The sequence below is a fragment of the Neofelis nebulosa genome, chromosome 6 (genome assembly GCF_028018385.1).
Source record: "Neofelis nebulosa isolate mNeoNeb1 chromosome 6, mNeoNeb1.pri, whole genome shotgun sequence".
Taxonomy (NCBI): domain Eukaryota; kingdom Metazoa; phylum Chordata; class Mammalia; order Carnivora; family Felidae; genus Neofelis; species Neofelis nebulosa.
Genome location: NC_080787.1, coordinates 82,080,185 through 82,093,854, shown reverse-complemented (window position 1 = coordinate 82,093,854; position 13,670 = coordinate 82,080,185). Strand labels below are relative to the sequence as shown.

At 38.8% G+C, this 13,670-nt stretch overlaps 2 protein-coding genes across 8 annotated transcripts in view; one reads left to right on the top strand and one right to left on the bottom strand.

Moving 5' to 3' along the window:
- The window catches only part of ORC3 (origin recognition complex subunit 3), a 63,326-nt gene extending 56,384 nt beyond the window's left edge, over positions 1–6,942 (bottom strand). For 3 of the 4 annotated variants that reach the window (XM_058734669.1, XM_058734670.1, XM_058734672.1), the window contains exons 1-2: positions 6,823–6,941; positions 2,974–3,028 (exon numbers count right to left, since the gene is read on the bottom strand). In XM_058734669.1, the coding sequence (XP_058590652.1) occupies positions 2,974–3,028; positions 6,823–6,846 (79 nt within the window). In that variant the 5' untranslated portion in view covers positions 6,847–6,941. Of the gene's footprint in view, positions 1–2,973; positions 3,029–6,822 lie in introns of all 4 variants that reach the window. The other variant, XM_058734671.1, reaches the window with a different exon arrangement.
- A 43-nt stretch (positions 6,943–6,985) lies between these two features.
- Positions 6,986–13,670, top strand: part of RARS2 (arginyl-tRNA synthetase 2, mitochondrial) — an 82,337-nt gene continuing 75,652 nt past the window's right edge. For all 4 annotated transcript variants that reach the window (XM_058734673.1, XM_058734675.1, XM_058734674.1 and 1 more), the window contains exon 1: positions 6,986–7,095. In XM_058734673.1, the coding sequence (XP_058590656.1) occupies positions 7,060–7,095 (36 nt within the window). In that variant the 5' untranslated portion in view covers positions 6,986–7,059. The remainder of the gene's footprint in view (positions 7,096–13,670) is intronic.

Sequence of the window (13,670 nt, the reverse complement as noted above, 5' to 3'; positions counted from 1 at the left end):
CCCACAGCTGTACTGAACTGTTTTATCGAAATACTTACAAAAACAGTTAGAAATTGGGAAACAGCAGCAGCAGGACAATTTAACCTGTTATTTCTCTCAGTCATTTATAGAACAGGAAGGTAAAAAATAAATCAGCATTGAGAAGACCTAAAGAATGTAAACTATTACTGTTGACAGGTTCCCACCTGCTCCTACGCACAATGCTCTACTTCAGTGTGAACTTCCACAGTGTCAGTGTCAGTGCTCCCATAGGTTTCAGTCCCTCTCTCTCCCTTTCTCTCTCCTTTTTTTTTTTTTAAATTTTTTTTTTTTTTAACGTTTATTTATTTTTGAGACAGAGACAGAGCATGAACGGGGGAGGGTCAGAGAGAGGGAGACACAGAATCTGAAACAGGCTCCAGGCTCTGAGCTGTCAGCACAGAGCCCGATGCGGGGCTCGAACTCATGGACCGTGAGATCATGACCTGAGCCGAAGTCGGCCGCTTAACCGACTGAGCCACCCAGGAGCCCCTTTCTCTCTCCTTCTTGCCCTGTCGTTTTCTAGGATACACAGTCATCCACAGAATACAGAGGAGAGGAAGAGTTACCAGTCCTCTCTTAGGTACACATCCAAGTGTCTTCAAGTCAGTGGACAGATGGGGGACAAAATGTAGGGCATCTTCCTACTTCTTCAGGCAATCTGTTTCAAGAATTGAAGCCAGTGAAGGCAAGTGCTAAAATCTAGATATGTTTTCCTCATTCCTGCACCATCTGTCTTATAATCAGGGTCAATTCCTTTAAGATTCTCATATCAAAATACTATCTATTGGTTTCAGATCAGTAGAATGAAAAAAAAAACTAAGCAAAGTTTAATTATACAATTATATATATTAGGTTTACTAATACTAAAAACTTTAAATCTTAATTATAGCTGAAATTCAACAGAAAAAGTTCTAAGCAAAAATTCACTTCATATGAGAGGCAGTACCAAGCAATGGTTAGACCAGGGGCTCAGGAATCAGACAGCTTAGGTTCAAATCTCAGCTCTGCCATTTATTAGCACTATCACTGAGAAAGTTCTTTCTATGTCTAAGTATCCTCATATATTTTCATGGAGATAATCATAATACATTTCTCATAGTTTGCTGAGAGAATTGAAAGTAACACATATAGGGCCTAGAAAAATCTAGCATATAATAAAAACTCAATAAATGCTAGCAATTTTGTTATAATGACATTGCTGATGTTATCAGATGTCATTTTATCTTCTATTTTCTTCATAGATAATGGGAAACAACTTGAATTTTCTCTGAAAATGAACTATTTCGAGTTTAGCAATCTCCAATATTAAGGAAATGTGTTCATTAAGTCAACCACTTACAAATTAAAAACATATATAATGTAGCTTTTATTTGTTCACTATTTCCAAGTCTATCACTGTCACTTTTTATTTTGGGGGTGGGACAAGGAATACGGCAGTTTCATGTTCCTTTGACACTAAGTTTAAGAGGGTATAGAACTTGAGATCACTGTTTATTCTGTTAATGAGAAACTAGGTTCTTATTATAAGTCATACCTACCCTCTGTCCCCCTCAATATGGATGATTATTTTATTATTTGCTCCTTGAGCACAGGTAAGAGTACCTAGCTTGTCTCAAACTAAAGGAGTAACTAACACCCTAAGGTTTGCATCATGTGATGACTTAGAAAAATCCTTTTCAATAAATACAAGTTATTTATTTTCTTAGTCAAACAGTGGTACAGTTGTTTTTCCTTTTTTAATTCAAAACGAGTACACAAATATGCTTAATTACACATAATTTTTCCATCAGAATTAATCTTTACAGTACTGAAGACTGAGTGTAAATAATTAGCTTGTGAGGAGCTTTAAAAAATATATATCAATACCTAGGTAACATTCCCAGAGATTCTGATTCAATTGGTCTGAGATGGGGTCTGGGCATTAGTATCTTTAAAAAGTTTCCCAAGTTGAAATCTAAGTAAAATCAATGGATTATACCAATGTTAAGTTTCCTGGTTATGATATTTTACCAGTTACCCAAAATGTTACCACTGGAGATTTACTGGGTAAAGGGCACAAGGAAATTCTCTATACTTTCTTGCAACTGCACAGGAATCTACAATTATATCCAAAAAAACCTTGAAACAATTTTTTTTTTAAGTTCCCTGGGTGATTCCAATCTGCAGCCACAATTGAAAACCAGTACGATAAACACTTTCTGACATTAATATCATAATTTGTTTGAAAAAGTCAATTCTTCCTAACATGATCACCACACAGATATCTGGAGATAAATTAAGAAAGATAGTATTTTTTTAATCTGAATTTTATTGAGGAATAATTTACAATAATAAAACATGCCCATTTTAACAGTCTAGTATGTCCTAATAAAAGTATACACTCCTATAACTGCTCCCTCAATCTAGAAAACATTTCCATCAGTCCAAAAAGTATTTCTGGCTCTTTTGCATTCAATTTCCCCTAACGTACCCCAGGAAATCACTGAGATTTTTAAGACAATCTCTCTTTTTTTTAAATCCATCTGCGTTAGTCTCTTTTATTTTATAATTATATATAGATAAATAGGTAACTTTTTTTTTTTTAAAGTAAGCTCTGTGCCCAATGTGGGATTTGAACCCACTACTCAGAGATCAAGAGTTGCATACTCTATTGTCTGAGTCAGCCAGGCTCCCCTAAGACAATCTCTTTTGAAGAATGGGGACATATCCTTTGAAGGAAATTTACTTTCCAATTTGCCTTTGAAGTCCATTGTCTATTGGACTTCAAGTGTATTGGAGTCCCTTTTAGATTGAAACCCTGGGAGGTACCTTATCCCTTTGACTATAACTGCTACGTCAGGAAGGTAAGTAAAGTCAAACTTAAGACAAGAAAACTACTAAATTCAATTAGGGTTAGGTTAGTTCAAAACTTAGGGGAGGAAAACTAGCCAATTCAATATTAAGATATCTTACCTACTGGCACAGAGATCTTTCTCTTCTTGAAGTTTGGCTTAAACACAAAACAACCCTATTAAAAAAAAAAGTAAAAAAGAAAAAAGTATAAAGTCAAAGTAGCCAAGGAGCAGATAAATCTGATTAACCAAGTATTTTGTGGATAAGCAGAATTTTAAAAAAGTATTTCTTTAAAGTACTAAGAAATCATCTCTCTTCTATCTGAATTAGAACAGGAAAATTCTTGAAAAACAAAGGGACTATCCATTTCTTTCTCCTCCTCCTTCCCATGGGATGCTCATCTTTGATTTTGCTCTTAGAAACCTGATCTAAGAGACAAAATAAAAGCTGATGAAATTTAAACCCAAAAAGTTTCCATTTTTATAAAACTTAGAGAACATTAATAGCATACATTAAAATTAAGGTAAAAAATAGTGACGCTGTCTCATTTCAGAAGAAATATTTATTATTTAATTAAATTTCAAGGATCCATAACCTTGACAGGAAATAGAAAATTTTGGCTATTGTTTCACCTTATACATCTTTCTTCATCTGATAAAACTCTTATTCATCTGCTCTGGGAAAACTTCCCTAGTTCTCTAGTTAGAATTATTCCTTTCCCTAAGAGCTCAGAATACTTGAATGCCTTTATTTTGCTTTGTTTTAAATCCCTTTCACTGTGTATCATATTTATGGTTCTGTCTCACCAAGTAGTTTATTGAATGCCTTCAGAGCATAGACTGCATTTAACTCATAATTGTTTCCTCAGTATCTAGGGTAGTGTTAGCATATACATTAGGCAATCAATATATGGAATGAATGCTGGCCAAGTAATTTTCCTTGTAATTTCCTAGTTACATTTAGTATCATGTTATTACTTGACTAGTGATATACAGCCCCCAAGCTACTGGTTCTGCGTTTATTCTACCAATCTTAAAGCCACGCACCATGTAAGAGCTTCTTGAAGACTGCCATTTTTGTGGTGCCTGAGTGGCTTAGTTGGTTGAGCATTCTGCTCCTGATTTTGACTAGGTCATGATCTCATGGTTCCTGGGATCTAGCTTGGAATTCTTTCTCTTCCTGCCCACCCCCCACTCATACTCGCACTCTCTCAAACAAAATAAACTTAAGAAAAAAAAGACTGCCATTTTTATGGAAAATGAAAGACAAGATTAAAAAAATACACCTAGAAAAAATCCTCTCAGGATAGTGCTAAAGAGAGCTGTGCAAATATAAAGTGGCCATTTGGGTTACAGGATCCAAAATAAGAACAGTGCCTTTTTTTTATTCTATTTAAAAAAATTTTTTTAATGTGTATTTATTTTTGAGAGAAACAGAGTGTGAGCGGGGGAGGTGCACAGAGAGAGGGAGACACAGAATCCAAAGCAGGCTCCAGGCTCTGAGCTGTCAGCACATAGACCGATGTGGGGTTCGATTCGAACCGTGAGATCATGACCTGAGCCTAAGTCGGACCACTTAACCGACTGGGGCAGCCAGGTGCTCCAAGAACTGTGCTTAACACTCTTATATCTGAAACTACTGAAATACACATATTTATAAAAATCATGTAGTACCACAACAACCTTGTCATTGCCTCCTTTCTACATCCAACTGCAATTCAATAAAAGAAAAGGAACTATGAAGGAGTGAGATATGACAAGTGCCTGGAATGGATCTTAATGTATGGCAGCGGTAGTAATATGGTTAACGGCTTTGAACTGCTGAACAAGTAAGTGATGGTATTTGAGGCAGAAGTCATCTAGGAGGAGAGCTAACAGGTAGAAAATGTAACAAGGAAAGAGAAGTTTACATAGGTTTAAAAAAAAAAAAGCTAGCAGTTACACGAGCTCCTAAAATAGTCCTTAAGATTCTTATTTATGCAAAGTCCCTTTCATAATCATCTCAATACAAGCATTTCTGTAATAATGCCGTAAATGCTTTCCTGAAAAAGAAAAAAAAACTCACAATTCTGCAAGATATACAAAAATAAGAGGTTTATGCAATGTAAAGGATTAGGGGGCAAACCATGCAAAACCTATGGAAATATATAACCAGGGCATAACAAAAACAGTACCAATCCTAATAAAAAATACTAGTGTAAGAGAACTTCAAATACCTCCATTTTGACCTCAAACATTCTAATTGATTAAGTGCTTCTTTCCAGCTCATCTCTTAACTCCGGCAAAACATCCTGTGGGCACAACATCCCTTAATGGGAATCAAAACTAACACCTTAAGCAGTAAGGACTGGCCTGAGCCAGCAAGACTCCATCCATGATTGATTCCAAGACATCTATCAATCTGATCTTTACCGCCCACCTGTGCGAACCCACTGACCTTTGTCCCACATTTTCCTTATACAAACCTGGAAAGCATTTTTAGCACTTTGGACACAGTCTTTGAGACTCTAGTCTGTCTTCTCACTGTTGGCTTCACTGAGATAAATTTCCTTGTTTCACTCCCACTCGTTTCTCTGACTTTGGTTTTGTCAGCAGCGAGTGCCAGAATGTGGTCTGTTTGAGACCCCTAGAGCCAGCTGGTCTTGCACTCCAGCACCCTGATTACACTAGCACAGTTAAAGCTCTACTGCCATTTGCACCAGGCATCACAGTCAATCTTCTGTAAACTTAAGCTCTGAAGTTAAGGGCTTAAAGTTCCCCTTTGATATAGTCTCTAAAGGCACTCCTTCTCATAATTCTAGCTTCATTTTAATCAAAATTAAAAATAAGACCCATGGTAAAGCCTTCTAATCTACTGTTTTAACATAGGGAGAAATGTATTTGCAGTGTTTTCACCTACATTCTCGACTTTATCACAGCTTAACTTCAGGGGCTTCTGGGTGAACTCATTACTAAAGGTCTTACTTTACTTGGGTATAGAACAGTGCTGTACAACAGGATTTTTAGTAAGGAAGGAGAAATATCATGTCTCTGCACTAAAATGGGAGTCACCACCACATGTGGTTACTGAACACTTGAAATGTAGCTAGTGAGACTGAAGAAATGTATTTCTAATTTTATTTAATTTTACTGTATTCTAATTAAAACTGAAATAACCACTGGCTATTGTGGCTACTGGCTATTATATTAGACAATGGAACTCTAGGGTTTATCTTCTTACCAACCACATTATCATGTTTTCTTGCAATCCCTGACCATTGAGGCAGCCCATACAAGGTCTATATGATCTCCTCTGACACACATACACACCTACACTACTTTTTTATTCTCATTTTTCATAACGCTACCTCCTGATTATACTGATTTTTCCATTCCTTAAATAGATCACTTTATTTCTATCTTCTGGGCCAAAGAACATGTCATTCTCTTTGCTGTTAAGTCTCCCTGCCCCCAATCCTTTGCCTAACTTCTACTTATTTTTCAGGGCTCAGCTAAAATGTCACTTTCTCCAAAAGGCCTTCTCTGACCCTGGGCAATTTGCTAACTTATCACAATTTGTTATCATCAGTTTATCTGTGTTTAATATTTTTCCTGAGTGAAGGCATTGAGTCTATTTTGTTTACACTCTATCTCGGTACCTAACGGAGTGCTTGGCGCATAACAAATATTTCTGAGAAAGAAAAAAAGTAAAGAAGACTGGGGCACATCCTCGGGGAATTCGACCTCCACAAACCAAAGCTTACAAAATCCTCCCAGCCACAATACTAAGGCAGATCGGTGTTTTCGCTGCCCAAGCAAAGTTGACCTCAACTGCACTTGGAGCAGGGACGCCTCAGCTCAGCCTGCCACTCCCTCCGCTCCAGCCGGTACATCGAAGCCTACGTAACCTCTGCTGTATGCCTTCTTCAAATGGGAATGCAGCGACCGCTGTGTCTAGTGGGCGTCCGCCGCCCCCGCCCTCCCCACGTACCTTGGACACCGAAGAAGTGGCCATGGTCCCACCGGCCCGCGGGATTCCAGCAGCACTCAGGATTTCCCGCGCTCCCTCGCGGCGGCAGGGCAGAGGTTAGTGGCCGGCCACGCGGCTTCTTGATTGGCTGGCAGAATCCTCCAGGGCGGGCTTCCGGCGCGCGTAGGCGGGGCGTTCAGAGAAGGGAGGGGCGAGGATCCGGGCCAGGCAGCTGGGGCGTGCTTCTTGGAGGTAGCCATGGCGTGTGGCTTCCGCAGGTCAATCGCCTGTCAGGTACGGACCCGAATATTGGTAGAAGGAGGGCCCTAGCGGAACCCCCACCCCGCAGCCCCTTCACCTCTGCGGGTCATCCTTCAGAGAGAGGGTGGATTCCACGGATACCCCGTTTCTGCCGTCTTCTCTTTCCTCTCTGGAACTGCTCGAGTTGCGGAGGCCAACCCGGTTCAGGGTCGGCCATGCAGCCTAAATAGGTTTCTCAGGGTGAAAAGTAAACCTTGGAAAGCACAAATTGCTTCCCTCACTCCATTCTACCCCACAGCCTTGTATGCTTTACCCGAGTGGAAAGTCACTGGGCCGTGATTAGACCTTTTAGAAATTAGTGTTGCTTACACTTAGTGAAATGGATAATGCATCTGAATTTTTATTCGAAAGGATCTAATTTAAAAACTGATCATTTGTCTTACAGTCACTTTGGCCGCTTGTCCTAGCATTACTTTTGGTAACTCCAAAGATAACGTGAGGTGCTGTTTTTGATTCGGAGTCCTATATGTGAACAGCTCTGTAATAAGGAATAAAACAGTTCATTAAATTTCATCAAAAATAATTTTTAAAACTCATCGTCCCGTTTTGGAATTTTGCAACGCAACTTCCTATTGTCTTGACAAATCAATTTCCTTTTTATTAATGGACGTAATAGTGGACGTATTTTGCCTGATACGTAATTTCCCTTATTTCATTTTTATAGTATTTCTGGACTTTTGTGGGAAAATTCCTTTGCCTTGCCTTCATACTTGTAAATGTACTGCCCTGTCCAATGCTGGTTTCTCAGACACCACCTATCCTTCTGATAGGACAAATCTGAGTTTATGACTTACTGGGATAAGAAAGAACACCTCAGCAGAGTTTTTGTTAGTGCCTGGGAAGGAAAGCAGCACCAGATTTTTCTTGAGAATTTGAAGTATGGTTTAAGGCTGGTCTTTCAGTGGCAGAGGGTGAGAGGGCGAAGGAGTGGAGGAGATAGATGCTTGATTAGGATTGGACACTGATTTAACAATTTTAAGATTGATAGAAGGAAAGGAGTGCAAGGAGTCTTAGGGCATAAACTATTGGTGCTTTCTCCTGAAGAATTGATCGTTTTTTTCAAGAAGTTCCTGTAATGAATAATCAAGCTATTTGGGCAAGAGTCTCCTAGAATAGTAAAAAGTTATGCTAATGAAGACAAAGAATAAAGTCATTCTAATGTAGACAGTAGCCTATATTCAGGGTAGGTAGTTTTGGACCTCAGTGGCCAAGTTGTGTTTGGGGGCGGGTGGAGGGGGGTGGGGCTGTAAGATGATTTCCATTCTCAGTGGTCACAGTAGTGCCATGACCAGAAACCTTTTGTGTTTAGTTTTGCAAAGGCTGTATTCTTCCTTGTAAAGAAGGCAAGTTGGAGAAGCAGAAACTGATACGTATTGAATGTGTATTTGTGCTAATTACTTTGTGTTCATATTCAAGCCCCATGATGACCCTATGACATAGAAGTATTAACCATATACAGTTCAGCAAACAGATACAGAGAGATTAAAAACCTACCCATAGCCAGTCCACATAGTTAATAAATTGAAGAGTTGGTTTTTGAACAGAGATCTAATTTCAAAATCAGCCCTTTACTATATACTGTGGTAGTTCTTTTATGAAGACAAGAAGCACAATCTGATCATTAAACAGAATCTCATAGATTCGTATGGCAGCATAAACTAAGCAAATACATATTTCTTCAAATATGGAGTCATTGAAGGATGATCTGAAGGATTAAATAAAAATATGTGCAATACATATCTTTATGAATGAGGGTCCTTTGACAGTTTAGGAATGAAGGAATGTATTACAGGAAATGGCACGTTCATTCAGCAAATTTTGATTAATGAATCTACATTTTTCTAAGCACTATCATCATTCCCAAGGCTGAAAGTGCATAGAATATGATTTCTGCCCTGGCATGGCTCCAGACTAATTTGGTGAAACACATGTGTAACAGCTAATTGTAGTCTGTAACCAGTGTATTAAAAGCATGTGTGAAGTGCTAAGGGAATATGGAGAAGACAGCTTCCAAATGTCTGGGAATGCTTTGTGGAAAAGTAATGTTGGGGCTCAGTCCTGAAAGGAGGATGGGTAGGAGTGTACCAGGTCAATAGGGTGAGAACTTGGAGAGTGGTAGGAAATTCCAAGAACATCATGTGTGTAGACAACAGACACATGGAGAGCATGGTATATTCTTGGAACTACAAGATTTGCATATGACTGAAATTTAGAGTATGCCTCTTACGGCCTCACTTCTGCAAGTCCTTTGGACTCTGCCTTCAAAATAATATCTTGAATCCACCCACTCTTATATCCCTATTGCCCTTCCCTTCCCAAATCAAGCTACTTACAACAACATTCTGATAGGTCTGTTTCCACACTTGCTGTCCCTCAAATCCATCCTCCTTATACCAAGAAAAGTGACTTCTCGAATGTAAATCAAATCACATCACTTACCTAATTAAAACTGCATTGCTTAAACTCTACCGGAATCATAACATCTTTCTTTCCAACCTCAGTTCATACCACTCTATTCTTCCTTTCTATAGGATTCTAGCCACACAGTTTGTTTTTCTAACAAAGCAAGGCCTTTCCATTACCATTGCGTAGATTATTCCCTGTGCCTAAAGGAAATGATTTTATTGTGCAAGATCAGAGTTTCACAAAACAATACTTACCTTATAAAGTGTGTGCATTCTTTTCTATACTGCATTTTTCAGAAAGTCCTGCTTGGGATTGATTCCCAACCGACAACCTATAGTTTGAAAAGTGTGTCCTCCAGTTGCTCTCTGTCTCAGACCCTTGTTTGCTTCCATCATAACACTTGCAAGAGTTAATAATTATTTCATTAGCTAATTAATTATTCTTAGGGAATTAGTTGTTTTACTTGTTTTGGTGTATGCTTTCTCTATAAGCTTCATGAAGACAGCATGTTTGATTCACTATTTCCCTAGCACCAACAAAGTGCCTAAAACAGAAGATGTTTAATAAATATTTAAAGAGTAAGTAGCGGGGCGCCTGGGTGGCGCAGTCGGTTAAGCGTCCGACTTCAGCCAGGTCACGATCTCGCGGTCCGTGAGTTTGAGCCCCGCGTCAGGCTCTGGGCTGATGGCTCGGAGCCTGGAGCCTGTTTCCGATTCTGTGTCTCCCTCTCTCTGCACCTCCCCTGTTCATGCTCTGTCTCTCTCTGTCCCAAAAATAAAAAAAAATAAAAAAAAAACGTTGAAAGACTAAGTAGCTGTTGGTGATGTAATATAAGGTTTGCAGCTTCACCAAATGAGTTCATAATTTCAAAGCTGTGAGATAACATGGTAAAACTGGAAGGGATTAAAATTGTAGTCCTTCCATTTGTGTGACTGACTTACTCTTGGCAGGTTAATTAACTTATAAAATGATGGTATTGATTCCAAGTTTACAGGATTGTTGCAAAGATTAATGATGATGAAGACAATAATAACTGCCATTTGTGAAATATCTCACTTGTACCATGCAGTGTTTTTGCTGAACTTTATGGGGCTGTTGATAAGATCTAAGGACATAAATGTTGACGGAAGGTGTATAGTGTCAAGAACTGTGAAGGGTTTGGGATTTTACCCTATTTTACCACAGTTCATTGATGGTGGCAGAAAACATGAGATCCCTTGGTGAAAAAAGGATTTTTTTTTTTTAATTTTTTTTTTCAACGTTTTTTATTTATTTTTGGGACAGAGAGAGACAGAGCATGAACGGGGGAGGGGCAGAGAGAGAGGGAGACACAGAATCGGAAACAGGCTCCAGGCTCCGAGCCATCAGCCCAGAGCCTGACGCGGGGCTCGAACTCACGGACCGCGAGATCGTGACCTGGCTGAAGTCGGACGCTTAACCGACTGCGCCACCCAGGCGCCCCAAAAAAAGGACTTTATTATTCACAGCAATGGTAGTGGTCAGAGTATCAACATTTGCTTGTATCAGTTCCCCAGACACCTCTTCTTCCACAGGGCAATGTGAGGAAGGTCAGATGATACCTGCACAGGTAGTGGGCCGTGTTACATAGGAGAGGAGCCCCGAGACTTTTAGAATGGGCAGTAGGAATGTTCCCCTTTGCTCTGCAGTGGGACACTCTGTGTTACAGATCTGTTCGCTGTACATATATCTTTGAAAAGATTTTATGCCATGTTTACAAGACACAGAGAAACCTAGAAGTTTACAAGACACAGAGAAAACCTAGAAGATTTTGTCTTCCATCACTTAGGACTGTGGTATGCACACAAAGTGTACAGTACTTGATATTGTGATCTTTTAATCTTTTCAGTCATCCTATTTGTATCATCTCCATTTTATAGAGGAGGACACTGAAACTCTGGAAGATAAAAGAATAAAGTTACAGAGCAGCAAAATTGTAGAGTTGAACTACAAACCCAGCTTTTTGACTGAAAGCTCTAGTTCTTTATATTCTATAAAATAGCCTGTGTAAAATTGTCAGTACTATATCTGTCTCAGAAACATAATGGCAGAGTATAGATTTGTTTCCCTTTCTCTTTTCACTTAGGTTTTGACGTTAAGTTTAAAGTAAATCCAGCTGGTTCATTTTAATTTTTTTTTTTTTTTACTTTTAATTCTGAATGTCAAAATTAAAGAAAAGTTATGATAATAGTGCAAAAAACTCCATATACTCTTTATCCAGATTCACCAGTTATTAACATTTTGCTGAATGACTGAATTGTTTAGATGTGTATTTCTCTCCTAACAAGTACTTCTAACGGGCCCGCCAGCGTTCCATTCTGCTTAAAACTACAAGTTATTCAAGAGTTGTGCTAAATTTCTTTCATTATAGATAGTCGGTAATAACTTGCCTTCCCAATCTTTTGGGAAGTTCTCTTCTGTACCCTGAAGTTTCAGTTGTTACCAGGTTTGCTGCCAGTTTGAGTCAGTTAATCCAGACCTGTACCTGAAGAAAGTCTGTACAAATATGGGCATGCTTGTGCATTGGCTCCTGCTGGCAAATGTACATACCTGGCCTGGTTGTATTTGAGAGTCAGAAGTAAGGAATAACCAGGGGTAATTGACACAGTTTAAGTAATTTAAGATCTGGAAGAGTGATTGATAACATTTTAAGAATTTTGAGACTCGTGGCCTATAGACTGTTACATGGATAAAAATGCAGAGCTAATTTTCCTAAGAAATATCAGTTCTGCTACCTGTATGCTAAAGCATAAGGATCTCTTTTTCATTAGCAAAATTAGAGTTTTTATGAAATTATCAGAGATTTCGATCTTGAATCTGGTAAATTTAATTTCTAATTGAATTTAGAACCTGTCTAGAACCAGAATGATAGGATTTTTTTTTTTTTTTTTTTTTTGGCTTTGTGTTCAGTACTTGGGTACTGGGGGTAGGAATCCTGTGTGTCTGAGGGAAAAGGAATGGTTGAGAACCGCCCACAAGCTACTTAATTAACGTGCTTTCTCATACTGGATACCCTTGTAGTCAAAGATGATATTAAAATCTCTGATGCTATATTGCCAAATCTAAGACTTAGAATTGTACCTGGTACGTTGTTGGCACTCGATACATATTGGCCATTATTATATTACACATTAGAATCTGATCTTAAGTTCCCAAGCCAGATCTGGCATATGTGGATTTTCACTTTTGTACTCTCTTAAATGTTCCCTGCTTTCAACCTCAGGTTTTCTCCTTATTCATTTGGGTTATTTAGTTTACTTCTCAAGGAATGTGTTTAATATTTTGTGGATTTTATTTCTCTATTAAAATTTTGAGCTTTATTGTTGTGGTCTTATTATCCTCCTTGAGTAATTTTTAGTATATTTTATTCTGTAGAAGTTTTTTCTTTCATCATCCTGAGGTCTCAAGTAGGTAATTATCAATAGGCCCTTGTTTTACCTGCGGTAGTCCTAGGTGAAGCCCAATGCCAGGAAAACACCTTTATCTGAAGGGGAAAGAAGAAAGGAAATGTATAAGGAAACCCATAGGCAACATTCTCATGAGAGAAAACATTAAATCCAAGTTCAGAGACAGTTAAAGAAAATCTTATGATTTCCTGAATAATTGTAGACTTATGGGAATGTAGGTGAATTAAAAACCATGCTCTCTGACATTCGACCACTTGACAGTGCTTCTTAATTTTTCTTTCTCTTTTTTTTTTGTGCCCCACCCATTTGAAAGATGTTCCTCTCATTAAAAACACTCACTAGCCTTGGCACTGATTGGTAATGTGAGGAGAGACTGCTGGTACCTTCCTAAGCAGTAGTTCTCAAGCCTAGTTTATAGACTGGAATCACCTGAGAAGCATAAATTACTTAAGCCCAAGAGCACCTGGGTGGCTCAGTAGTTTGAGCATCCGACTGCGGCTTAAGTCATGATCTCACAGTTCTTGGGTTTGAGCCCTGCAGCAGGCTCTCTGCTGTCAGTGCCGAGCCCACTTCACTTCCTCTGTCCACTCTCTCTCTATACCTCTCTCTCTCTCTCTCTCTCTCTCTCTCTCTCTCTCTCTCTCTCTGAAAAATAAATATTTTTTTAAAAAAATACTTAAGCCCAGGCCCATTGGTCTGGGGTGAGGTGGGGGACTT